This window comes from Micropterus dolomieu, linkage group LG10 (genome assembly GCF_021292245.1).
Source record: "Micropterus dolomieu isolate WLL.071019.BEF.003 ecotype Adirondacks linkage group LG10, ASM2129224v1, whole genome shotgun sequence".
In the NCBI taxonomy this organism is placed as follows: domain Eukaryota; kingdom Metazoa; phylum Chordata; class Actinopteri; order Centrarchiformes; family Centrarchidae; genus Micropterus; species Micropterus dolomieu.
In genome coordinates this window covers 25857206-25884561 of record NC_060159.1, presented here as the reverse complement: position 1 = coordinate 25884561, position 27356 = coordinate 25857206, and the positions used below count along the sequence as shown (strand labels likewise).

Below are 27356 nucleotides of genomic sequence, written 5' to 3'. Positions count from 1 at the left end.
GCAACAACTGCACAACATCGTCTGGCTGAGTACAGGAGGAGGAGAGGTTTCTGCTTCCTGTCTGAAACCACTGTCATAATCTTTGAGCCATGGCGTCCAGAGTATAAACCCTTCTGAATTTAGTTTCTTATAGCGCCGTTATCAGGGCACCCTGTCAGATTTAGCTCATCAGAATGTTCTTTGATATTGGGACTAAAAATGTTTCAACACATCTGCCTCACCTCTCTGTGACCTGAGCTCTCATTGGTTATTGATCAACAGATGCTGAGTCATAACTGCCAGATAATCTCTCTGCTTTTGTCCCTGATAAACGTGTGTGGTATCAGTGTACCTGCTGGCTCTGGTGAAGCAGGTAGTTGTCCTTGCGGATGTGGAAGGAGGCGATGGTGGTCGAGGCGCTGGTGTTTACTGTGACAGTGAGGTCAAAGTCGTGAGAATTGCCAAGAGCTGCGAAGGTGGACAAAGCCTGCAGAGCCACGACTGTGTCCTGAGAGAGGAAACGAGATTCAGAGTCATATGCTGCATATCTGTTCCAAAATATTCAGTTACAGTTCAGTCGCTGATGGACTTCTGCTTTGATATCCGCTGCTGGTTTCCTGTTTACAGCTGTGTATGTGAGCTGTTGTGTGAGTGTTATTTGTGCACATTTATATACATCTGTTTTTGTAGAGAAATAGAGAGATTTTGGGCTGACAAAGCCTGAGGAAAAATCTTTAGCGTATGTGGAGCTACTGACGCAGTATTTAGATCTTTTGTTTTCCTTGTAGCATCTGTCATGCATGTTTGTGCATGCGTGCTAAGGGGTTAATCCGCCGTTAGTCACCACATGCTCAGACGGCCAATGTCTCCTCGGGGTTTGTGACACAAACCACAGTTTTCTGTTAAAGTGACACACATGGGAATTTCTCCTGTGACATCAATCCAGTTTCACCAGTTTCCTGTCTCAAAAAGTCTTCAGTCCTTTAAAGGTAAATGACCTTTTTGTTTTTTGTTTTGATGTTTGTATCGTGTGTGTTCTAATAGCACGCTCACAAGGACGCACAGGGCAAAGTGAAGCCAACATTTCAGCATAGGGTGTTAACAGTTGTTAGGCTTTCAAGGGTAAGGCTGGAAACATTTTTGTATTTTAATTGCAAACAAATCCCGTGAAAAGACTAAGACCAACATTGTGTAAGTGTGTCTCTCAGTACTGTCTTACTTCTGAAACAGCTGCTCACTGTATCTTTTAACAAACATTACTCAAACAGCAGGAAATAGTGAATTTGTTAGGGACTATTTTCAGCGGCGGATGAATCCACATTTTCATAGGATTAGTTGTATAAAATATAGAATATCACCAGACTTATCCTTTAAGAGTAAAGAATGTAACTATTCTACTGGCCACCTTGAAAACAACATATTGTGATTACAACCTTTTTTCATTTGTTACTTGAATAAGTTAAGATGAACTTTGAAATACTTTACATATTATTAATCTTGACATCTACACACTTTGTAGTAACTCACCTGGGTGCTTCCGAATCCTCCGTTGTGGTTTCGCTGTAGGCTGAGCCACTTCATGAGGCCGAGGCCCTCTGCAATCAGACCCAGTTTGTGTTGAGAGAGAAGCACGTAGGACGCCATCTCAATGTCCGCAGAGCGAGGCTGCCACGACGACGACAGGCCACCGTCTGGGGAAGACCACATCGGGACACCATCTACTCACAGAGGGGAACCGGAGAACAGGCATCATTAAAAAGTACAATTTAATTGGCCATTTCTTCAGTGAATTCAAGACATATAGAAAGAAAGTGCATCAGACTCACAGATAACTTGCCCAATGTTGTCCTAGCATTTCTGGCTACCTAGCTTACTGGGTAACTTCCAAGGCCAAAAAACACATCGCTAACTAACTGCATGGGTTTTTAAGGCTACACGTTTTATACGAATAGAAAGCAACTAGACATTCACTGTGCAGTATCTCCTCACTATGTGGAGAAGTTAACTTTAGCAGCTATATGTCCTGTTCTTTGCTGGATTTGGGGATTTTCCACTCCAACACTCCCAGCCAACGTTACCAGAGATAGATTCACATTTGCCAAACTCACCTGGTAGTCTTCATCCTAAAAGCTTAACATTGTCTGAAAACTACCTAAACAGACCAAAATGACCTTTTGCATGGAACCCTCAGACTTTTAGCATGACGTCATGTTTGTAGCCCTCGAGTGAATCTTTCAGACCCTTTTGTCAGATTCTAGTTTTAAAACTTGTCAGCTGGAAACATTAAGGCTGGGATAAGCAATGCTGGAGAAACTACTAAGATATTTTGAAAGTATGAAAACACATTTTCATGCGCAGGTGCCCAGGCAGAGTGCACGCAGGTAGGACTGGCTGTGCTTTTTACAGTCCAAAGCCACGGATAATTTTTGTGTCAGAGCATTTAAAGAGAATTTTAAAGGAAAATCGGCCACTGCTGTCATTGTAAAGACACACAAACACAGACACAGTTGTCATCATACCTATCTTCTGAGCCCGTCCAATCAGCTCGCTGAGCGCCATGTTAGCGGTGGAGCTGTCGGCCAGAGCCAGGGCGTAGGTGAGCAGGCTGAGGCTGTAGTTACTGGAGACGCCGAGAGCCAGATGGGTCTCCAGGAACATCAGGGCTGCAGACACCTGGCTCCCATACTGCGCCTGACAGACAGGGAGCAGGGAAGCAAGCATGTCCACAGTCACTTCAGCTCAATGGCATTTATGAGATCAAATCACAAAGATGCGGCTTGATGAGGCAACATCTGAAGATGAAAAAACCCCATCTGTGGCCACATTAATTTCTCCAGCTTTCACTCTTTATGTTTTTACAGACTGCTCATTAAGAACAAACTTTATTGATCCCTGTAGGGAAAACAACAAGCAGAGGGAGTTTATTTATACATAAGAGCAAAATCAAGTCAGACTATAGCACTTTTCCTTACATGTGTTTGGAAAGTGCAAATGTAAGTATTTGTCTTTTGTAAAGAGAAGTGGGCGTCACTTGTTACGCAAACCCCCATCTGTGTGAGCTGCAGTGCATTCTGGGTGAACAAATTGTGTCTCCTTTGGGATGGTTTTCCAATTCTTATTTCATTTCTCATGTGCAATACTTTCATAGTGTTGTATTGTATGGATTTGCATTGTCTGTCTGTCATCTGTAAAGCTATTAGAACTGCACAAATCTGTTTGAAAGGTGCTACAGTGTACAAATAAAGCTCGATTGATTTATTGACTCTCACCCTGATGTCATTGTCTTCCAGCAGCGCGATCAGGACGTAGGCTGTGAGGGACACAGGGCCGTCCAGGCCTCCCTGGAGCTCTGTGTGGATGACCCGGCCGGGCTCCATGAATCTCCCATCAGCCTCCTGCTGGGCTCCTAACCAGGCCGCTGCTCTGTGCAGCACCTGGGCGTCGATGCTGATGAACAGCCGAGCCTGCAGGAAACACCTCAGCACGAACGCAGAGAGCCTGCAGATACAGAGTTTCTTTCATCAGTGTTTTCTGAGAAGCGTCGTGTTCCTGAGGTTTTCTGTTTTAAGGTACTTTAAAAACGTACCAGGTGCTTCCAGATGAGTCCTGGTCTCCAAAGGCACTGAAGGAGCCGTCTTCTCTCTGATAGGACAGCTCTCGCTCATAACCTGGTGAGAAACACACAGGAGATAATACAGCAGTCAGGTCATCTTCTGAACGTTAAATTTGAACATGGAGAAAAATAACCCCAAAAATAAACAAATAAAAGTCCTAGAATTTGATTATTTTACTTAATCCAAGCAAAACCAGTTTTATAGAATCAAACATCGTGTTCCTAATGCTGATGTTGAGATACAAAGTATAAACACACAAGTTTCTATAGAAACCCAAGGGACACATCATGAAGAAAAAGTGACGTTATTGGCAGAAAAACATGTATGCAAGATGGATATTTCTTGCATTTTGTAGTGAGAGCTGGTTATACAAAACGACATATTCATATGTCATTGACAGCCTGAAGTCCATCTGAATCAGTTGTTGCTGCGGTGTTTATACGTTGCTAAAGTCAGAAAAGAATTAACACAGTTGGAAATTGAGAATGCTTTTCTTTGGTGTCACTTGATGATGGTACCAGAAATGACAATGTTTGAATAGTTTAACTTTTGTAAAAACAAAAACGTTTGCCTTCAGAATAACTTATATAGTATTCTGCTGTTACTAACTGTTAACGCCCCCTTCACAACAACGCCTGACGCCAAATATTAGTTGGGTTGTGTTCAAGTAGAATTTTGAATGACCAACTATATTTATATTGCTACTTTTCTTCCAAGCCTGTTTTCAACCAACTCACACAGTTAAGAACGCCCGCTAGCTAGCTAATAAAATCTGTGAGTGACAGCCATCAAAACTGACAAGCACCAGCAAGAAATGAGACGCTTCTTTTGTCCACCTGTCTGAAATCAAGGACTCATGTCGCAAAGTTTAACAGCTACTAAGGGGGGCTTGTCAGAAGGGTGCCGAGTGCCCAGGCAGAAAACAGGTTTTGGACCTAAGAAGAGACACTTAACATGGCAAGATGAATTTTACAAATTTAAATTAATTAAATAAAACCATGAAGGGTACAAACTTATGAATAGTGCATGCAACGTCCAAAACAGTAGTTCCAAATAGAAGTATTCCAACAAGGAAGGCGCATAAAAACTCCAGAGTCCACAGACAAACGAAAAGCAATTATCCAAATGGAAAATCTGGTGACAATCAAAATCCGAACTTCACAGGGAACAAACATAAAGACGAGAGTTGCAGGCAGACATACTAGGCAAGAACCACAAATGACTGACAAAGACCAGGAAGGATTACGGACAATATACACTAACACAAGCAGGCGGGGTGATTAACTACAGGTGAGACACATCAGGTAATCAAATGGAAGACAGGAAGCACAGGAATCAGGAAAATACGAGAACCCCAAACTGTGCCAGGGCTCAACATGCTCCTTTCTACAGCTCAGAGAAGCTGGTTAGGAGCTATGAATGAGTTATTGTGACATAATCCAGGTCCTTGGTTTACCTGTCATCATGTAGGCCGTGGCTCTGTCTGCGGTGTCCTGGTCCACCCGTCCCGTGGCGCTCAGATACTGAAGGATGTAAATGTTCGGGGCAAAGTTGATCATGTTCTGTTCCCCGCAACCGTGAGGCATCTGGATCAGGGAGTCCAGGCCGCTGATGGACGGGCCGAGGATGTCACCTTCACCGTCATGGAAACAAAGACTAATCAGACGTGATGAGTAACGACGGGGAGATGAGTCATGTTTACCGTTTACAATCCTGAACATCACATCACATCAGGCAGAGCAGAAGAGCTGTGCATGAAGGGATATTTCACTGTCGCAGCAGATTAGTCATACAAATATTCTGATCTGACCTTGATGCTTTGGAGGCAGAAATCATCCCATTGGATTAATTAAACCTCAGTGGCCGGAGTCACAGTAATGGTAGACGAGTAAAAAGAGCAACGCAACTGCTCTGTCAAACCCAAGCAGGCCAAGTGTGATGATCTCAGATTCAACCTCAAGTCTTTGTACTTCTTCATTTATGCAAATAAAACCCAAGATCTTATCAAGCTGTGAATGTCTTCTGGCTAATTCTGCCACCGTTATAAGTTTGCTGTTTCCTGTTTTATTTTATAGTTTTTCTTTCACTTCTGTCCTCGTCTGGCTTTGTTTCCCGTCTGTGTGTCAGTACACTGTTAGATCACTCTTACAGGTGCTGCAGCGCTCACTGCTGACCACGCCCATCAGAGATGCCGGGTTTGGTTAAAGGGGAAACACACTTGAAAGTTTGAACAAAGGAGGGCAGTGAAGCGCTTTTTCACAGCCTGGTAATTTCCTGGTGTTTAATCAGCTGTTCATTTGTTTAGTTTTGTCTTCGGTGTCTTTTACCAGCTATTTTCTGAGCTGTACTCAGGCAAAATAACTTTCTGATGCGTCAGGACATCTGTGTGAAAATCAGTTCAAAGCGACTGACTCTTTGAATTTTTTGGGGGGTGAGAAATTGTTAAAACCTGAGCCTGGATGTCTGACTGCTGCCTTGCTAAGTGATTTTTCTCTCATTAGAAAAGTCCTTGGCATATTTGTCATGACATTTCGGAGGCTTATCAAAATGTCAAGTAAAAATGTCTACACATCTGGTGAAGCTACATTGCCCCTGCAGTTTGCTGTTTGGTAAAACGGTTTCTCCAGTTATCAATGCACACTGATTTTTAGATTTTTTATAAATGTCTTAATGCTTGAAAACAGATGTCATGTAGTTTTTCCAACATCTTTTTACATCATTATGTCCATAAGGTAACTGCTGTCATCTGATTGGATGTGTTTTGAAATGTCTCCTGCAAACTTTGTAGCTCAAGGCCAAGTTTATCTCTGAGTTCGTTGAGAGAACTCACATCTACTGTGTGTGAAGTCATGTTTCCACATGACGAACTACAACCAGCTGCTTGATTACAAGTTTCCTCCTCGCTGCTGACACGGCACTTAACCTTTGACATCACTACAATGCTGATTCTCACCGTTGTTATAAACATCTTGTATGATCAACACCTGAGTGCACAGGAACGTATGACCTCAGCGGGCTGCAGCTTGTGTTGCACGTGTGTTTCATGTTGAACGTCTGCACCTTGTTACATGGAAATGCAACACTCTGTTTGAACATGTGTGTTTTCCACAAAGTATAAATAATCTCCCTCTGCTTATTATAATCCATGTTGTCTAACACACACGAGTCTAATGTTTAAAACATGCTGGAGTCCATATGTGTGACAGACGGGATGTCAGGATAGTAAACTAAATATACACCAATCAGCCATAACATTATGACCCCTGACAGGCGAAGTGAATAACTCTGATTATCTCGTTACCATGGCACTTGTCAGTGGGTGGGATATATTAGGCAGCAGGTGAACATTGTGTGCTCATAGTTTATGTGTTAGAAGCAGAAAATTGGAAAGCGTGAGAATTTGAGTGACTTTGACAAGAGCCAAACTGTGATGTCTAGACCACTGGGTCAGAGCATCTCCAAAATGGTCTGCAGGGGTCAGAAACTATCAGAAGAGGTCCAAGGAAAGAAAAGCGGTGAACCGGCGACAGGGTCGTGGACGGCCAAGGCTGGATGGCCGGGTGCGTCGCTTACGTGGGGAATGTGATGCCCTGTGGGGTCATGTGTGGTCAATTTCAATCCCTTGCAGTTGAAGCGACTGACTGCAGTAACTCTGGACACCTGGGCTAATTGCTCTGTAGAGTATTCGTAACGCCTCATTGTCATTCTTAGGGATGATGCGGCTGGGCTGAGGTCACAGACCTCCCTGCACAGGTTCCACCTTTGCCTTGGTTTCTAGACATGCTGTTTTAGTTGTAGTTATTGTTTCTTGCACATTACAACACCTTTGCACACATTTTCCATGCATCCTTCATTCTGCCCTGACATGACTGAAACTACTGAAGTTCATACCCCTTACTTCATCACTTGTACTTTGAAATAAAGTCCGAATTTGGCTTATTTTGAGTTAAATAAATATATCTTGTTAAACGTTTACAGTGGTGTGTTTTCCTTATGTTGCGGCCTTCTGAGCCAGGTCATAACAGGAACACATGGCACCAGGACGCACTATGGGAAGGCAAGAGAGAGGCTTTGGGCAACGTTCTGCTGGGAAACCTTGGGTCCGGCCATTCATGTGGATGTTTCTTTGACGCACCACCTACCTAAGCATTGTTACAGACTATGTACACCCTTTCATGGACACGGTATTCTCTGAAGGCAGTGGCCACAGAACGAGAATGGTACAGGAATGGTTTTAGGAACACAACAACAAGTTCAAGGTGTTGACAAATCTCCCAGATCTATGTCCAATGGAGCATCTGTGGGATGTGCTGGACAAACAAGTCTGATCCATGGAGGTCCCACCTTGCAACTTCCAGGACTTAAAGGATCTGCTGCTAACGTCTTGGTGCCAGAAACCTCAGCAAACCTTCAGAGGTCGCAGAGTCCATGCCTCCACAGATCAGGGCTGTTTTGGCAGCAATAGGGGGACCTATACAGTATTAGTCTGGTGGTCATAATGTTATGGCTGATCTGTGTATGTATTAACTGCAAGTGGTTGTATTTTATTTTTGCCATTGATTCTAAAATAATGAAAAATTCCATGACCCACAAATTAAATTTACCTTGATCTAAAAATCCTTGGCATGAGGTGCCATGTTACCAAATCTTATTATTTTAATTTACTTAACATGAAGTAATTGAGCACCCTTGATTACAAGATTTAGTACATATTAAAGATAATCTCAGGTTTTCACTGGTTTTATTTATTTCATATACTTTTATCTATTGTATACTTTTAGCCATGCTATCCATGCAGCTCTCTCGATGTCACTGTGGGTTGGTCAATCGGTCCAGCACTTTGGTCCAGACTGAAATATCTCAACAACTATTTGATTAATTGCCATGGACTTTGATATTCATGTTCTGCTCTAGATGAACTTTAATAACTTAAAGATCTTCTGACTTTTCCGTTAGTGCCATCATCAGGTCAAAGTAGCAATTTGGTTAGTGACCAAAAATACTTGAGGAACTAAAAAATTCCCAACAGCAGTACTTTGTGTTTAGTGCTAATTAGCAAATGTTAGAATGCTAACAAGAGATTGGGGGTATGGAAAATATTATATTATTACTTAAGCTGCTAGACATTGGCATGTTAGCTTTGCCATTGCATTGAAAGCCTCTTTGTACATCAGCATAACATAATTGTGATTGGCCACGGTGAAAATATTTTTCTTGTACCCCCCGCCCCGTGTACACGCGGGCGTACAAACCTGCAGCTTTTGATCAGCACCATGGACAGCACCCAAAGTGCCAAAGGCAAATCTTACAGCCTGCCCTCGACTCAAACCACCACAGTCTGCTGTCTCCGGCTATCAAACAACCGAAACAGCTTTAGCCAGCCTACAGTAACAAATCAACACAAAGTAGCTGATACAGTAAGTCAAACACAGAACAAATAGCAATCACGAAAAGCAGTACTTATGCCTACACAGTATGAATGAATGAATGGATGGCGGAATTTGATGACAATCCATTTGGCCATTGTCGCTGTCCCTCGTGTCGTGGCCCCCAGTGCAATTACACCGACTGCACTGTCAGTACTTACGCCACTTTCTTTGTCTTTGTTTTTAAATTAGAAATGCCTAGGTACAAAAATGTTTATGGCATAGATTGCAGGTATTTCCCATGCAGATGACAATAGGTTTAGGCTATTTTTTGGCCAGTTACAGTGGTCCAACCAAAATGTCTAACTCTTTCATCTGTACACGATTTTCATTTGTATTTAGTTTAAAACAAAAAAATGTGACAGGTACAAGTCATACAAGGGGCAGTCTTTTAGTGACTCTGTGGATAAATAAGCTGAACCAGATTATGTGTTGTGTTTATACAGTAAATCCTAAATCCTTGTTAATTAGGAATCGACGGTACTCATTTTGTTCTGTACCAGAATCAGCCTGAGACCTCAGGTGATCCCAGTCTGTTTTTTCTCGGTGTGTTTACATACCGACAGCCGTCACTGAAGCTCTCTCGCTGCCCTCCACAACATCTGCCGGGAAAGTGAACGTGACGTTTTGGGAATGCCTCGATTGTGAGGAAGAAACCTCAAACAGCATCGAGGAGGCGAACGACTGTTGGAGTCCTTCGGCCTACAGAATTAACAGCCATGAAAAAGACACACAAACAAACCTGGTGAGTAACATTTCTGGGAAAGGCAGAGCTGTACAACAAGATCAAGATTTCTTGGGTTACAGTGGAGAGGCAGATGAACGTTGATTCCAGTAGAAGCATTTCCTGTCTGTAATGCTTTGTGTTTGTTTTGGAGCTGCAGCAGGTTGACAGACGCTCTGAGAAACACAATCTGACAGGTTCAACTCTCACGTTCATGTTGAGTTGAGCAAGACGCTGAACCTCTGACTTCTCACTTCACTAGTTCTTTCAGTTAAAAACCTGGGATTTAATGGAAATGGAAGTGGCTTCTGCTCGTGTCAATATGAAAAACAAATCCAGTGGTTCGGGAAACCCAGCTTAGGAAAGCAGAGACATATTTTGACTAAAAAAGTATGATGAGTTCTTTAAACATTAGGACTCTTTAGCACTCTTTAACTCATGACCTCAGTTCATAGACATACTGTCCAGTACGAGACCAGTGACGAGGGGTTATGAGCAGGTAACACTGCAAATACTATTTATATAAATGAGGCTTTCTCTAAATACATAGTTGCCTGTGTTATTTATTGGCTATGATGCTTTAATGAACTATTGACACTCGCTGTGTTGACTCTTGACCTCTACGAAGTCAGAAAGGTCAGTGACATGGTTTGACTGCAGTAAAACCTGAGAGGAAGTAATTGAGTAAATGCTTGTTGTTGCCCTTTTGTTGACCTCAATAAAATTAAAGATTGGCACCATATAAGCATTTAATATATGGTTATAACACTATAATACATACTGACATCTGCTTACGAATAAATTATAGTGCGTTATAAGCCATTTAATAAATGTTTATCTACTGATTATAAATGCTTAATAGGAGGTGTCTATGTATAGTGTTACCAAAATAACACATATCTTTACGGTGCCATTTACTGTGTGACATCACCAAATTAACCTCTCATGCATCTAATTTTAATTGTGTTTAATTCTCCATTGCAAACACACTATTTACACCTGTAGGGTTACATACCATACACCTGAACCCTGTGGGACTTTCTCACCTTGACGAGCACCGTCGTGCGGACTAAGTCAGATGCCGCAGACGAAATAGCTCTCACAGAGATGGGGATGTCTCCAAGGACCAGCGGCTTGATGGGAAAGAGGACGGTCGTTCCGCTTTGACTCCCCACAGACACCCAACGAACATTTGGCATGAGGAGCTCCTCATTGTCCGCAAAGACAAATTCGAAGCTCTCACTCTGTGCAACAGTCACCGTGACCTGACAACAAAGACAGAAACAACCCACCCAGATCATATTAAAAAGATGCCTAGCAGTACAAAGAGTGTGGGAGGAAACGAAAGAAGCATGTTATTGTAACCAAATACCATACCAAATAACAGCTTCGCAGGGGTAAGGAAGAGATTATGTGTTGAAGCATTTCAGGTATAATAGAACCTGAGTCATGTCTTCATCGGAGGTGACAGCCAAGTTGTATAAGATATTACAAACACTGATGCCTCATTAGATTACAGCAACCTGATGCTCACAACAACCAGTGAACCACATTCATTTCCCAAACAGTTACTTGTAATCTAGCACCTGCTGTATTCTTCTGTTGGTACACAGTGAGATATCACACTGGCAGACTTGATTTAAAGCAGATATATCTTGTCGCCTGAGCAGGACAATAACAACATCACAATTTGTTTAATGTGACCTACATCACGATTTTTAACACCCTGGATAAACGTCTTTTAGTGGCAACCAAAGATCTGCTGCGGTTCAAAGTACAAATGTTTAAATTGCCAACTTTAGGTAACCATGACAGTTCAGAGAGTTCCTGTGAAATTAAAAATGAGTGAGCAAACTTATATTTAGAGTTATGCTAGGAAGAGCCTGTGTGCTTTCAATCAAATCTTTTAAAGTTACTTATGTAAGTGGACAAAGACACTAAAGTTGCACAGGGCTTTCATATAAAAGTTGGCTTTGGGATGCAAATTTGTGTCATTGACCAATATCATTTTGACAGTGCTGATGCTGATGTTATTTAATTCTGCTCTGCTGGATTTTAAACTGCTCCACAGTAGTTTGCAGTCAATGACTTGATACAAACACTACTCTTGATCAACAGTCAAGTTGGTGGCCGAGGTACGTAGCTTTCTAAACACCAGAGCCAACTTACTAGTACTAGTAGGTTAGTAATTAGCTCGCCAGCCACAGTAGGTCACCAATAAGCCCTCTAAGTTATCAAGTCAATATACATTACATTTCTCAAGGAAAAGTGAAGAATTGCGGTGCCATGTTGTGATGTGACCAGAGCTTAAGGAGTAGTTTGAGAAGTTTTATGGACATTTTTCATCACGAAAACATTGGGGTTGTAGGCTTCTGGGATCCTGTATATTTGCTACATAGACAATTTTAGGTGAGTGAGAGCTAATGCACAGTCATCCAATCTTTGGCATCGGCCAAAGTAAATAAAAAATGTCTGCAGACACATCTGTAGCCAGCCTTGTTAGTGTCGTCAGTGAGTGCTGTAAAACAGTGGGAAACGTGCTGGATGTAACTTTACCTAAGAGAAAATGAAAAGTTCATTATATTTAAATGGCAAATCTTCATAACATTAAATACAATATCATAGTGAAAGATCAAATGCATGAGGAGCAGAATAAAATAAAATAAAAGACTCAGATAAAATTAGGATATTCTTTCCGCTGAAGGGGCGTTTTTAGAAGATACTTGAAAGAAGATAGCCTAATATCCTCAGGCGGGTTGTTTCAGAGCCTATGTCCCCTTTAGTTTTCAGCCTGGACTCAGGAAGGGACCAGAGAACCCTGCCTGAGGATCTCAAGCTTCACAAAGGCCTATGAGGAATCAAAAGGTCCAAAAGGAAATCTGGAGCCAGGTCACGGAGATCCTTAAAAGTAATTAAGATTTTAAAATCAATTCTAAAACAAACAAGGAGCCAACGGAAAGAGGCTAAAACAGGTGATGTGATGGTACATCTTGGTTCTGGTTAACACAATGTCTGTACAATTAGTTTGCTTCTGGTCTAAATGAAAAAAATGGTATCATTAGTTAGGAATTGTAACGGCAGCAGGTAGATTTAATGTGGAATTTCACTTTAAGGCTTCCCAAACACTAACTCTGACTGTGCAGGTTGAGGAATGCGAGCCGCTACTTGTAAAAGGTCAAAACAAAGAGACATACTGGCTGCTGATTGGCCCAGGCTAGGGCTGCATCATACTCTGATATTATTCATTAAAATCTAGCTTATTTTCAGGCTGTCATCCGGCCCAGCTGTGTAAGAGGAATCAGACTGACCTTCAGGTCCTGTTGGAGGTAGTTGAACAGAATGACCTCTAGCAGCAACTCCTCTCCTCGGATAACGTAGGCCGGCAGATTCAAGGACAAGAAGAAATCCTGGAACACCGTGAGCTGCAGGAACATTTATGGAAATCAACATGGAAACTTGATAGTGTCTCATCAGGCGTAAATATCACCAACAGGACAAAATGCACCCAAACTAACAGCTGAAAGTAGTAATAATAGCCATACAATAATTCATACATTAACTTTTGTGTAATACAAGAAGTTAAAGGGGTAAAAAAAAAAACTTTAACTAAAGGAGAGAAGAGTAAAAGAATACTGAAAAATTGACTGATCAGAAAATGATTCAAATTTCAAAGCAATAAATACTTAATAATTGGGTCTGGGGAATTTTATTTTGTCTTTTTCACTCAAGTGATATAAATACCTCTGCAGGCCTCTCTACGATGCCCAGGCCCAGGTTCTTCGACATAACGAAGGCAGTGGCTGACCAGGTTGTGATGCTGTCTGGTACAGTCAGAGTTATCTCTTTTGTGTCTGAATTACTGAGGAAAAAACATAAGAAAAATGATTTTTAATATTAAACAAAAAAATTGATAAAGAAATAAAAACTACTGTATTGCAGTGTCCTCCACGTGACGTGCACCAGGCCAAGAGTGTCATGAGATATGTTGCAGACTTCATGTTGTAAAGCTTTATTTATAGCATTTAGCTTCAGTTTCTGTATAGCTTTTTTAACAGCCACTTACATGCATTAATATTTAATATATATTAATATAAAAGTTCCCTCACTATGTTGTATGATGCCAGCTTTAGATATTACTGTAGATGCTGTTATTGTTTGAATAAATCCTGTTCTTTTTCATGAAAATAAACCTCATTGTTTGTTTATTGAGCTATAAAAGTATTAGTGCAACTAAAGTAAATTAATAGTAGTAAATATATGGACCTGAGGAAGGGTAGGTTTAGGGGCGGGGTTACTTGATTGTTTATCTTCTTTGTACATACACTTATATGCGGACATTCAAATCTTCCTTCCTATTACTGACATGAACATGTTAGTGCCTTTCACCCAAAATCTCTGCCATCAGCCTCCACCTGTTTGTCTGATGTATTTCAACTTCACCTAAAACTCAAGAGAAGACGGAAGTTATTCCGCAATAGTATGTTTCTGAAACTTCACCTTGTGTTGGTGTCCATCCATATCCAGGTCTCTGGAAAGTTCCAGCGCTCTCGTGGCTCCATATGTGTACTGTCTGTCTGGAAAATGGGAACTATCCCTTCTCCTGTTATTTAGAAGATGAGTGCCAGTTATATTAGCAGTGCATAGTCACAAAAATGTAAAAAAAAAACACAAACAAAAGTGACTGTCAAGGCAAGCTTTTTGATTAACATTGATTTATATAAATATAAATCAAACATACGAAACGCAAGCTTCATCGGATGTTCCTTCATGTGTAAACTGGCATCAGTCAACACCACAAGATCACATGTCTGCACAAACACATGAAAGACACAAAAATACACATTTCATAGTTGGCTGGAAAATCATAAAATATTAAAATCTTCTACAGCTTCTATGGCCGCTGGCTACATTTAAGTCATTTACATCTAACTAAGTTATTATAGTTAAACCTAGGGTTCACATGATAATGGGAAAGCTAATGTAGTTGTCTACATTTGTCATTTTGGAGCTTTTCCATCCAATTTTGCTCTGAGAGGGTGCTCCTAAACACAAATAGTTTTTCAATAGATAGATAGGAAGGTAGGTTGGTTGTGATGTGTCTCTGGGGAGGGTAACCTTGAAGACGGAGTACGGATCGCCCATTCTCAACATCTCAGAGTAGGCGTCGGTCACACCATACTCCCTCATCTCCTTCAGCACCTGTGAAAACAACACCAGAAATCCTAAGAGCCTCTATTGTTGCAGCCCACAAAGATCAACAAAAAAGACAGGGACATAAGAAGAACAATTGTCTAAAACCTGCTTAATTCGGTGAGGTAACAGGTGAGCTATGGCCCAAAAGTAGACTGATCCTTGACTCATTAAACAAGGACTTTCCTCTGTCTCAAATGCAATACATGTTACCTCCAGATACCAATGCATTTGAGTCTACCATCCTGCTGCTCAGATTTTGGCCAGTTAAAGATGACCTTGCAGAGAAAGAGCATAGACACTACTGGGATAGCTGAGGGATAAATACTGTGGACCAAGAGGGATTCTTCAGATTTGTGGGTTCATTGTGTTCTCACTCTGTGTGCTGATGCTATGATCTCCCTGGCTGGGCTTCAATAAACAACACTTTGTAAGCTGTATAGAGTTTTGTGAGATCTCCATCTAAGGGTCAACTCCGTCACCAGAATTTTCACAACTGGCCAATCTGGGATAAAACAGTTCATGGTTCTGGGTTGGGGGGTGGTGCGGATTAGGTTTCACAGAAGTACCTGCAGGTTGATGATAGCTGGAAAATGGTTCCTGTAGGAAAATATTAAACTGAGGAGGACCCTGGGGAGTTGTGGAAGCTTCTGGTATTCACGGATCACAAGACAGACTGTTGTAAAAGCACTTTTAATGACAATCGACTGTCTTTAGAAAACAGGAAACATGTGACTCAAGGCTTTAAGATTTATCACTTTGACTGAGGGTCAGACTGGAGTTTATGGGCACTTGCCTCTAGTGGAATCTATCCATGCAGATAGTTTTGGTTTGATTTGTCCAGGACATATCTGTCTCTGAGATTTCTGCCTTCACGCCAATACAGTAGAGGTGAATGGAATTTAGTTTAAATAGGATTAAGAGTATAAAGCCACTCTAGCGGTTCTGGGAGGCTCAATGTTACCATAAGCATGCTAACATGCTCACAGTGATCATGCTAACATGCTGATTATTAGCAGTTGTAATGTCCATCATGGTCATGGTGTATTTTGTGAAGATGACTTAACGTTATTCTCACTGTCTCCTTGGTGATGTCATTTTGTGATCCCGCCCACTTTGTGGCCTTGTCGACCACCAGGATGCCGACCAGAGAACCCGGTTCAGCCACTTTGACTCTCAGTGTGACTTCGTCAGCTGGCATCCTCATAGTGTTGCTCCAGTTTAGAGACACCTGCCAATCAAAGGCCAGCGATCATTACACAGAATCATACACCTCAATGTACCACTGTACACCACACAACATCACATCTGGCAATATAGACATCAGGTCTTCCCCCCAAAAACTGGTTTAAATAGGTGGTGCACATTGACAAGTACTGAATTATTTTGCTTTTGGTTGAAAATACGGTCCAACCAGTGGTCAAACTGAAAGTCAAGATAGCCGTAAAAAACACACAATCACTCAAAAGCTTGATTTTATTTAACAGATGTACAGGAAAGCTGCAAAAGATGAGTTCCAGTGTGTTTAAACCTCCTGAAAGTGAGTTTTGTAGCCCACACACCTTCTGACTAACTATTGTCATCAGCTAAGCTTTGACTGACAGTTTCTGATGGGACGACTTCTTTTGCAGGTAAGTTAGTCACTACTAGTTACTATGTTTATTTCATAAAAAAAAACTTTCTGACGGTCAGTAATTCAGTTGAGGCTGCTCTTTCCAGGCAGGGGACTATTGTGACTGAAGAAATTCAAACTTAACCTCTAACTTCCCCTTTTTCCAAACATTACACGAGTTTCTGATTGGCTCGTGGTTTAGGCAAAGTAACAAGGTTGCTACAGAACAGAAAGCTAGTTAGCTAGCTAGCTAACTTGAATGTAATTAATTAATTTTATATATATATATATATATATATATATATATATATAGACCAAATCTTTAAAACAACTGAAACAATAAATCACCTGGTTTTGCAAAGTTTGGTCGAAGGGTAGCTTTATCGCGTCGTTGACAATCTCTCCGTTGGGATGCACACAGTAGACGATGATGCAGGTAAGAGGAGCCCAGCTGATTTCTGGGACCAGAGTTAGATCACCAGAGCTTTTCCCAGCAGAAACCACCTGACCTCTGGATTTCACCTTCACACACAGAAAAACAGATGTGAGTCCTTTAGTCTTTTATAATTAATTATTTTATAAATGGTACATTTAAAGCTGTGGCAGACAAACTCCAGAACAAGCTGGAAGATTAATTTGACTAAAGTTGGATATTAACAAACCTAGCACTAGTTCTATTCCACAAAAAGTATGTCCACAAAGAGCTGCACAAAATTTAAACAGATGCAGTGTAAAAACACAAACATTTAGGAGGAAGACAGCAAACATTACAAACAAATATCAGGTAAAATTAAATAATAAAATAAAAACTTTGAGAACATAGCAACATGGAACATCTATAAAATAAAAAAAACTACAAATCTAGTCTAGATATTGTGAAAAAATTCAAGTTTATTAAGAAGTTATTCACTCTAAAGCTTCTGAAGACTGAATACATTGTAAATCAATTAAATGTAATATAATAAATATTTTAAATCAGAACATGGTGCTTACCAAGTAGTGAATATTATCCACTGGAAAATTCCTCTCAATGTGCAACAGGAGGGGTGAACCAACCTGAAGGAAGAGAAGATTATGCTGTTTGATGATTATTTTATGTGTGCTAAGGGCAAACAGTACAGGAGGGGCAGTGTAAGTACATCAGTGAAATAAATGTACATCCCGTTTTCACTACTCTGCCAACAGTATTTCCACAGTGCTGCCAGAACAATGCGACACAGATGTAATCTCGTATTAAGTTCCTCATCTTTACCTCTGGGGGTTTGGTGGGTTTCTCAATCTGCAGGTAGGAGTTACTGGAGGATGTGTAGCTTCTATAGAGTTGTAGACTCTTGTGGCTGTCCTCAAAAGAAGCCTGAAATCAAACAAACAAACAAACAACAACAAAAAAGTAAAAATATGTGCAAGAGTCGAGTTTTATCTCATAGTGCTAAATACATCTTGCCGTACATCTTTTTTGCAGCTGATGAAAAAATCTCAATTTGTCTGTGGACATGGTTAATGGTCATCTTTTTCACTTCCCACCTAGGTCAGGTTCAGATCTTCTGATATTTTAAATTTGCCATAATGCTCTAACACAATAACGACCACGAAATGATCCGTAGCGGGACTAGAGGACAACAACTCCACAGAACTTTTAAAAAAGCTGCACACATTCAGTTGACCTTATAATGGGTTACAATAAGCAAAGGACTGAAAATGAATGGTCAATGAATAATCACAGTCAACCAAAAAAACAAAAACACTTTGATTTGCCCCAGTTGGCTCCGGAAATATGTAAAGATGGCTTTTTGTTTCACTTCTATGCAGATGATAAACTTCAGGTTTTGGTCTTCCTGATTCCTGAGGTAGTTATTATTCGAGAGAGTCGCTTGGACATTACCACCGTAAGTTTTAACAAGTTTAAAAGTAAACTCTTCCTGCCAAGTGAAGTGATGTGCGATTAGGTCTAAAACCTGTTTCCTGTACAGACTGACTATGCAGCCGTGATAAAGTTTTAAGGTTTTGAAACTTTGATGTATAATCTTACATCAATTGTAAGTCTTTCAGTTTCATTCATGAGCTGGATGTGAAGAGGTATGACTCCATCTGCAGGAACACGAAACTCCATTTCTTTAGGAGGCATCTCCTCTGGACCTGACATGTTTGATTGACGATGTATTCTTTGTTCCACATAATCCATTTTCCAACTCCACTGACTTTGCTTTTGCTGTATCACTGACACTTGAACGGCCTTTTGCTGATCCTCCAGTGACAGCGGCTGATCGTTGTATGTAGATATTTTCAGCTACAAGACAAGAAAATTATTGACAGAAAGCTTTTAATTTTTTATCCTTTTCTGTAGAAATACAGAGAACAATATGTAAAAATCTATTGTGTAAGAGGCCCTTGTCCTCCAGTGTCAGTACGTAAAACTTAAGCCCTAAGTAGCCACGCAACTACATCAACTATTTTTTTTTCTCCTTTTTCCCGTGAGAATGGGATAATTTTCTCGGGATCTTGAGATAACAAACCATAGCTGCATACAGGGGTCGGCTGGTGCGTTTCTTAACAATAATTTCAAAGTACTTTTCTGTGTGGCTGGTTAGCTCAGTTGGTAGACTCCTGTTTTCAATAACTTGTTTTTTTCTTCTTTTGTGTTTTTTATTATCCTCTTCAACAAAGTCGTTATGAAGAGATTTAGGGGAATCCAATCACACATTTCCAGACTATTTCAAAGGTTCTGAAATAGTCAGGAAATGTGTAATTTTAAATGGATTCCCCTGAATGAGAAGTGCAGGAATTTCCTCTGCCTGGGAATGATAGGGAAATGAAAGGTCCGTAGGTTGATGGATGTGGACCAATCGCCGGGATGCACATAGCCCAGCATGTGCTTTATCGTGAGCATGTAAAACAGTCCCTTCATAAGAACAAATAAATAAACAGTTGATTGTTAGTAAGGATCAAACCCACATCTCAAAGAATATGAGTTCTGTGCTCTACCAACTGAGCTAACCAGTGACACTGACAGTAACACTGAAATTACAATTAAACCACTGTGTTAAACTACTGTTTTGTCATCTCTTTATCATGTTAAAGCAACATTCATTACCTCAAGAAAATGATCCTGTTACCACTGGAAATGGAGTAAAAAAAATATTCAGATCGATGGCCGCTTTGGCCTTCCGTACATTATCCATAATTGTATATTTATTATAAGTAAATCAATTTAATAAGAGAAGCAAAAGTAGAAAATAAAAATTAAATAAAAAGACAGCTTTTCTTACCCTGGCAGTGAAGTTCAGAGATGGCCTTAATATTTGGGGATAGTCCTCAAAAGAAACTTTATATCTGTGCTTTGCCAAGAACACCTTTGTGTTACTGTTATATGTAAGACCTGAAATATGAGAAGCACTCACAGTTATTTTGATTACCCATTAACATTTTATTAATCAGTTAACGGTTCCAATATATTCTCTGTAAATTGTCTTTCTCAACGTGAAGGTCTAAAGGCTTGGTCACACGGAATAAACACCCTAGAGAACACATTTTCTAGATGACTGACATTGAGGACCAACATAACGTACGAATTTTACAACCTTTTTTTTTACAATGTTTTCTACTTGTCAAACATCATGTGACTTAGGTCATGTGACTTATGTAACGTACTTAAGGTCCAGCATGCCTGTCGCTGGACTGGTACTTGCCAATGCTCCTACATTTTGTCTACTTTGAAAAACGGTCCTACATTTCAATTTGGGACACTTGATAGTTGACCTGTTTTGTTGTTTAGGTATGAGGACGTGTTGGTGATATAATAGATTGAATAAAAGCTTTCTCCATTTTTGACTCTAGTCTCCATTTCCCTAAAGACCAGTATTGTCAAGACGGGGTCAGCGGTGCAAATGTGCGGATCAAAATTCACTGAAGTTTAACTAGATATGAAAAATTAGAACAGAATTACATCATTATCCCTGTGACAGGGATACAGTTGTGGTTGGATGTTTATTTATGAATTGGCTGGTCTAAAAGGAGTCACATTTAAATATATTGAAGCTAAAATTGACTAAAATATTCACATTGTAGGACCTCAGTGTCCTCGCTTCCGAGGGAAACACGCAAAGTGCCATACATAAGTGTGGCCAGGAGGTGTGAGGTGAAAACTGATTACCTGTGAGGTGGTCAGTCACATTAACCATGATCATTAGAAACTCTTCATCCATGTATCCGTCAAAGAAGACCATATGTAGAGCTCTCCTGCTCATCAGGTGGCGCTCAGGAAAGTCAAAAAAGATGTAGGCAGTGCCTTCAATCTAAATCAAGCAGCAGGGATGTCATTAAGTACATTGATTCATTATTGTTGGCTGATTTATTAGTTAGTGAGTCCAAAAAAATAAAATATACTGATTAATGTCCATTACAATTTACCAGTTATCAAGGAGATGTGTGTCCAAAAAACCTGAAGTATTTTATTTGCACTGATATAAAACAGGTCAAATACCAAATCCTCAAAAGTTTATATGCATTTTTGATGTAATCAGATCATCAGTCCAAATCAAAGTTAGGAGCTTTAAATAAAATTACACACCTCTCTATCTTCATTATAAGCCTCTTCGAGACCATGAAAATGATGGAGGAACGTTACATTCATGTGTCCCGTGACAGGTTTGCCGTAAATGTACCTGAGGATGAAAACATAATAGTTTTAAATAATTCTCTGGTTTTAATCACAAATGAGATTATTAATACACAAACATGTCAATAAAAGTGTTGGAACTGCACTTAATGAAACAAAGGTCCCCACTTTGCTGTGACGGAGCCCAACAGAGTGTCCTCATGATAAATGACATCCGGAGCGTCTATCACAACTTCAAACTTTGGCAGCACTGCAACCAGATATTTAATTATACAAAATGAGTGAACAGAAGGAAATTAATCAAATCAATATTTGGTGTGACTACTCTTTGCCCTCAAAACCGCATCAATTCTTCCTGGTGCACTTGCAAAAGGTCAGGGACTTTGTAGCAATATCACCAGGGATTACACATTTATATTAAAAGGCTGCTAATGATCATAAATTTAATATGTATGTTGAAACACAATAATCAACTCAAAAAAGAAACAGCTGTTTAGGAGGAATAAAACTGGGTGAGGAACAGACATATATACTATATGTAGGGTGATGGTGTTTTCTGGATAACTTGTTATGCTTCCCAGAGATGAAGAAGAAATTTAGACGTAACGTACAATTTTTGTACAATTTGAACAATTGCTCACCATTTATTGTACGGAAAAAGAAAATACTGAGTATACATACCGTAATGAGCCACGTTGAAATACTTCTCACTTGAAATGCCCTGTAAAACACAGAGAGGATATATTTTTGTTTTCTGCTTTAACAGCCTCATGGGGCCACTTGCCTGACTGTTACTCTTGCTAAGGGACTGCGTGGAAATTACTCGGTTGGGTATCTTATTTTTAATTTTATTAAAAAGCAAGGCTCTTCCCAGCATTATCAGTATTTTCTTTGGACTCTCCCTGAGACCCATCAGACACATGGGTCTGTAATGCCCTTGTTCTAATTTGGTGGCTTATGAATTCATATATAAAGTAAGTACGAATTAATATTCCTAAATTTATGATCTGTTAAATAACCACATAAAGTCAGAGTGACAACCTGCGTTGATTCATGCATAAAATCATGAGGCATGCATTAGTTAAGCTTTACTTAAGTATATATTTTGTTCCATTTGTGTTACCCACAGTCCAAATTTCAAGTCTGCAGCTCTGGTAGAGAATTAGTCATCTGCTTTCCTTGCATGAGCTCCTTCTACACTGTAATTTAGCATGTCATTTGTTGTCAAACACTCTGAAAATGCCAATAAGGAATTTAATTTGGTCTTCGACTTTAAAATCCTGATAAATTAAGTTAAAGAATTTGGCAACAAAATATAATAGACACATATCCTTTATCCATCTGAGATGGGTTCCTATCCTTATTAAAGCACGGTCAGTTACACACTTAATGGACTGGATGAGATGTAGCAGACTTACACTGACTGTGGTGACGATGGTCCACTGACCCAGAGGTGGGTTTTCAGACAGCTGAAACTCTTGAGACACAACCCCAAGGACGCCGTCGACAGCCAGCCACTGTCTGAGCACGTTTCCCCTCGGATCCTGGATCAGGTAGAACATGTATAGAGAGAAATTAAATTTTGCTATATAATGTAGGACAGAGCTCGAGTCAAGCGATGTGTTCTGTCAGTGATTTTGAAAGTCATGTTGATCAGCAGACTGCTTAATACACCCTTCAAGCAGTAGATCTACTCATTCCAGTGGTAGTTTGTCAATAAATTAAAAAACATATACATTTGTATATATGCACATCTTATGATAAATAAAATCTGAACAAAACACTGTATAATTAAAAATAACTGTAAAAGAAATATAATAAATTACACTATGGCAGTGATTTTGATTCATATCTGGTCTGTTATTTCTGGGTTCTCTCATACTATGAAGCTTCTTTTACAGTTTTTGTTTGGTTTTGTTTTTGTATTGTGTTGATTAATGTCCTGATTGCTGTTATCTTTTGCGTAACGTGCTGTAGATATGCACTTCTACATAAACCTGCTGTTAACTGAGAACAATGTGGGTTTTATTGACAGTTTCATTTTTGGATTACTTGTTCCTAAAGTGGATGTTTGAGTTGATTGATAATGAAGATGTTTGACTACTGATATGCTGAAATATAAATAAGCACTATATATAAATGGTATATTTGCAGACTTTATGTATACTGTATGTTGATGTCAGCCTCACTCTGATAATGATGTCCACTGGGCTCATGTAAGGTTTCCCGTCGGGGTGAATGGACACCGCTCTGATCTTCACCACCTGCCTGGGCCGATAGTTCAGTTTGTCTGTTTGAATGAAGGTGGAGAGGCCTTTGGTGTCAAAGTCCAGCTGCGTTGAGTTGGAGAAAACCTTGACGCCACTCACGTGGCCTTTCACCTCCAGGCTGTAAGGCTGCAAGTAGCTGGACTCGCTCTGATGGATCTGCAGGGGTAGAACATTTAGCTCTGTTTAAGTCTCTGGAGATTAATTAGATTTTGTATTTTATAATGGAAATCAAAGATGCCTAAAACCTCGGTAGAGATATATTCTTGAAGCTGCTCCAACCTGAGTGCAAAGTGTCTTAGTTGTCTGTAAATTAAGGGACGGAAGACTGAGAGCCGGGCTGTTGCCCAGATTTGAGGCTTTAATTGTGGATCTGCTCAACATCTGTCTGAATTTCACTCTGTTTCCGTTCAAAACTCTCATTTTAAACTTCAAGGAAAAGCGTCTCTTCTCTACTATAAAAACAGACAGTCAGTGTTCTGGTTTGATTAAAAAACAAGTATTCAACTGTAAAAAATCTGCCTCAGTACATCTTTGGTACAACCAAATCTGAGTTATCCTTGACAAAAAAAAATTATTAATTTTCAGTAAACAAGACTAAGAATCAACCGCCATGCTAGCTGCTCTGTGAGGCTGGACTGACATGCTCACAAGGACTGCAGGCCAAAGTGACCCAAATCTGATTTTTATTTTGCTTACATGTGACTCAGATCTGATATGTTTATATAAGTATGAACAGCCTGAGTCACATGTAATCTGATCTTTTCCAGTTCAGATTTAAGCCTCTTTCAGACGTGGTCCAAATCAGGTCAGATTTTTTGAAATGCCCTTGGTCTGGACAGTCAGATCAGAGGTCATGCGAGAGTTCATGGCCTTCGTTATTATTTGCTCAAAAATTCCCTTTCTTTCACCTGAAATAAATTTAAAAATAAAACCGTAGATGCTAACTTCTGTGGCCTCCATGTTTGTTTGTATAAAAGCATGCTACGTATGACATTGTATTATTCTTTATTCTTCAGATGCGGGTCACTTGCAGGCCATGGTGAGTTCACACTGGATCCTGATCTTATTTTTAAGTAATGATATTAAGTGTTAATCAAAAGAAATTGGATTTAAGCAATAAATCTGAATTAAGCATTTAGGACGGCAGTGTGAACATAGTCAGACTAAGGCTGATGGGAATGTCATTAGTTTAGCAGGTATTTGGTTATAAACCAAGGTATTGGGTAAAGTAATACAACCTGAAAATTTAAGGGATCACTGATGTGATTACAATTCACCCTGAGAGAACCATGAATGTGTCAATCCATTAGTGTTGGGAGAATTGTCAAACATTACAAATGTCAACCTTATAGTGATGCTAGTTGAAAAGTCAGGGGAGTTAGTAGTTAGGATTCATCCTCTGGGGGCCATGAATACAAGTACAAAATGTCATGACAATCCATCGGACAGTGGTTGAATCGAGTGACATCCCTAGAGCTACACTTAAAAACTTGAAAGCTTGATATATAAATATGAATATATAAAATGATATATGCCATACTTACAGGAGGCAAAGTCAGCAGCTTGGTTGAACCTTTAAAAACAGAAAGCATATCAGTAATGTTTAATGTTTAATTTCGCTGCAAGTAATTATAATCAGAAGACAGTCTTTTGCTGATCATGCACAAAAGATTTCACCTCCTTTAACTGTAGCTGAGTGTGAGGCCACGGTCTGGTTGCCATGAACAATGTGAACAGATACAGTGATCGACGAGTTGGTCAGGATGGTGACTGACACTGATGCTGGGACTCCAGGACGGAGGGATCTGGGAGTCAGCAGCAGGTACGAGGGCTGAGGGTCGGGGCTGAAAAACCAAATTGGTCAGGTTAAATACATTATACACAATAGATCTTCTGTGGTCAACAGCTTTAACCATTTGGAAAATACCAGCTATTTGTCCCTATTTCCGAGAAAAACGCCTCAAATAACATACCCAAAATGAATCAGTAATAACTCCTCAAACATTAGGCCTAGATGCATAATTCTGGTCTCCTTTGATAACTCAGAAGCTAAGGAATATGAATCAACTGTAAAATGAACAAAAACGGCAAAACTAAGTCAGCGGTTATAGCTGTATACTAAATATATATTGGTGCGTTTGTTATTATAACTCCGTGAGTTTGGTGATTTGAGTGACATGAGTTACACAGCTGATCAGCTGGAGCAGAGCTTTCTTTAGAGTGGTCGGACTGCGGTGTGGGATGAGATGAGAGATATCTGGAAGGCAATAACTGCAGGCATGTACAGTGATTACAGACCGATTTATGTTGTGATATAAGTTCATGGTGTTTGATGTGTGTTTGGTATGGATAAAAATGGTTTGAGCTTCTAGCTGAGCCTCCTAGTTTCACTGTGGTGTGTAGCATGGATAGGGTGACAAAGTACTAGGATCGTCCATGGAGTTCCCCTTTGCATTTTGCGCTAAGCTTGATGTATCTTATTCCTCTTTGACACAGAGCTCCATTGTTGTAAAAACAAATCAATGAGCCAAATTAGGTGACATCCTAATAATCTTAACCAAAATCAAGACAAAAGGGGGAAATCCTCAATTTAGACTCGAGTGAATTTCGACTGATCAGTGCACAGATGTCCACTCTAAATCTCAAAGGTTAAAGAGTATGCCAAATCAGGTTCCAACTGTGCCAAATCTCTGTAAAATTTTAAGTGATTTATGTAGTTTTTTGATACAACACAACATGTTCTCACCCACCGACTCGTCACATATAGACGCATGGTCAAGACCCATCTGCGTCAGTTTGTAAGCACTGGGGATCCCTATAGCATCATAGTTCAACGCAGTGGGGGAAGCCCTGAAGCATCAGTTTTTGACGGTAAAGGTAGGCATATGATATTGGTGGATGGAGGGCCAGAACCCGGACTTTGAACCAGGAGGCCGGGGATCGTGTCCTGCATGAAACAAATACTCAACATTAAATATTTTTATTTAAGTTACGCGAGTTACATAAATTGCATAAGTCACGCAAGGGACATAAGTTAACTTACGTGTAAACTGACCTACTTAATTATTTTAACCCAAACCATGATCTTTTCCTAACCTTAACCAAGTACTTATTGTGCCTAAACCTAACCAAGATGTTATTTTTTTTAAAACGCACAACATAGACATTAGGTGAAATGTAAGCCTCCAATGAAAGAAACCTCAGGCAGGTAAGTAAGTACAGTAAGACACACCTTTTTTACAAAGTGCTGTGTATATAATATTAAGCATAAACAAAAAAACACAAGACAGAAGGTCATACACATACACCCACATACAAACATAAAGCACAAACAACCACTAATCTAATGGGAGGGCGATATCTTTCCAGAGTCTGGGTGCAAATGAACTGTTGCCTCTGGTGCCTTACAAGTGATTAAAAGCATTTTAAAAACTTGAACTTAACTGGCCTCAACTGCAGCGAGGCTAAAATAGGAGTGATGTGTGATTTAGCACCAATCAAAAACCTAGCTGCTGCATTTTGTTCTAGCTGAAGACGTGCCAGAGCAGTCCCTTAAACTGTCCAGGTGACGTTCCCTGGATCTACCTGGATCTGTAAGTTTACCTGTGTGTGATGTTCTGGGCGACCGTGAGAAAGATGAGGCCAAAGAAGAATCCCCACACCTGGAGACGCTCCATTTGCGTGAATGAATATCACTTCACGGGGCTTCACTCAATGCTCGAAGCAGGTGATGTTGGTGGCAGCCTTCGTACCTGCAGACAGTGTCCCCACCTCCCTTCCTCCTCATACAGTATCACCTGATGAACTGAGCCAGTGTCAGTTTACCTGAATCCCCCCAGGGAGGCTTCATTTAGGAGCAGAGACTGGGTGTTTCCACTCTGACTCTGATATTAATACTGTTCTGTCATAGAAACTGTTATCCATCA

The 27356-nt window shown here is 40.1% G+C and overlaps 1 protein-coding gene across 1 annotated transcript in view; it reads right to left on the bottom strand.

The window, feature by feature from the left end:
- cd109 (CD109 molecule) overlaps positions 1–27107 on the bottom strand; it is a 30382-nt gene extending 3275 nt beyond the window's left edge. The window contains exons 1-29 of the mRNA XM_046061436.1: positions 27034–27107; positions 26181–26183; positions 25108–25274; positions 24975–25003; positions 23350–23586; positions 22579–22704; positions 21842–21881; positions 21329–21410; positions 21113–21206; positions 20696–20837; positions 19812–19921; positions 18575–18832; positions 17798–17899; positions 17539–17601; positions 16894–17067; positions 16012–16164; positions 14859–14942; positions 14482–14551; positions 14241–14343; positions 13485–13602; positions 13052–13165; positions 10790–11008; positions 9580–9721; positions 5050–5226; positions 3566–3647; positions 3249–3477; positions 2499–2670; positions 1507–1697; positions 332–487 (exon numbers count right to left, since the gene is read on the bottom strand). Coding sequence (XP_045917392.1) covers positions 332–487; positions 1507–1697; positions 2499–2670; positions 3249–3477; positions 3566–3647; positions 5050–5226; positions 9580–9721; positions 10790–11008; positions 13052–13165; positions 13485–13602; positions 14241–14343; positions 14482–14551; positions 14859–14942; positions 16012–16164; positions 16894–17067; positions 17539–17601; positions 17798–17899; positions 18575–18832; positions 19812–19921; positions 20696–20837; positions 21113–21206; positions 21329–21410; positions 21842–21881; positions 22579–22704; positions 23350–23586; positions 24975–25003; positions 25108–25274; positions 26181–26183; positions 27034–27107 — 3711 coding nt within the window. The remainder of the gene's footprint in view (positions 1–331; positions 488–1506; positions 1698–2498; positions 2671–3248; positions 3478–3565; positions 3648–5049; positions 5227–9579; positions 9722–10789; positions 11009–13051; positions 13166–13484; positions 13603–14240; positions 14344–14481; positions 14552–14858; positions 14943–16011; positions 16165–16893; positions 17068–17538; positions 17602–17797; positions 17900–18574; positions 18833–19811; positions 19922–20695; positions 20838–21112; positions 21207–21328; positions 21411–21841; positions 21882–22578; positions 22705–23349; positions 23587–24974; positions 25004–25107; positions 25275–26180; positions 26184–27033) is intronic.
- Positions 27108–27356: the final 249 nt, after the last annotated feature.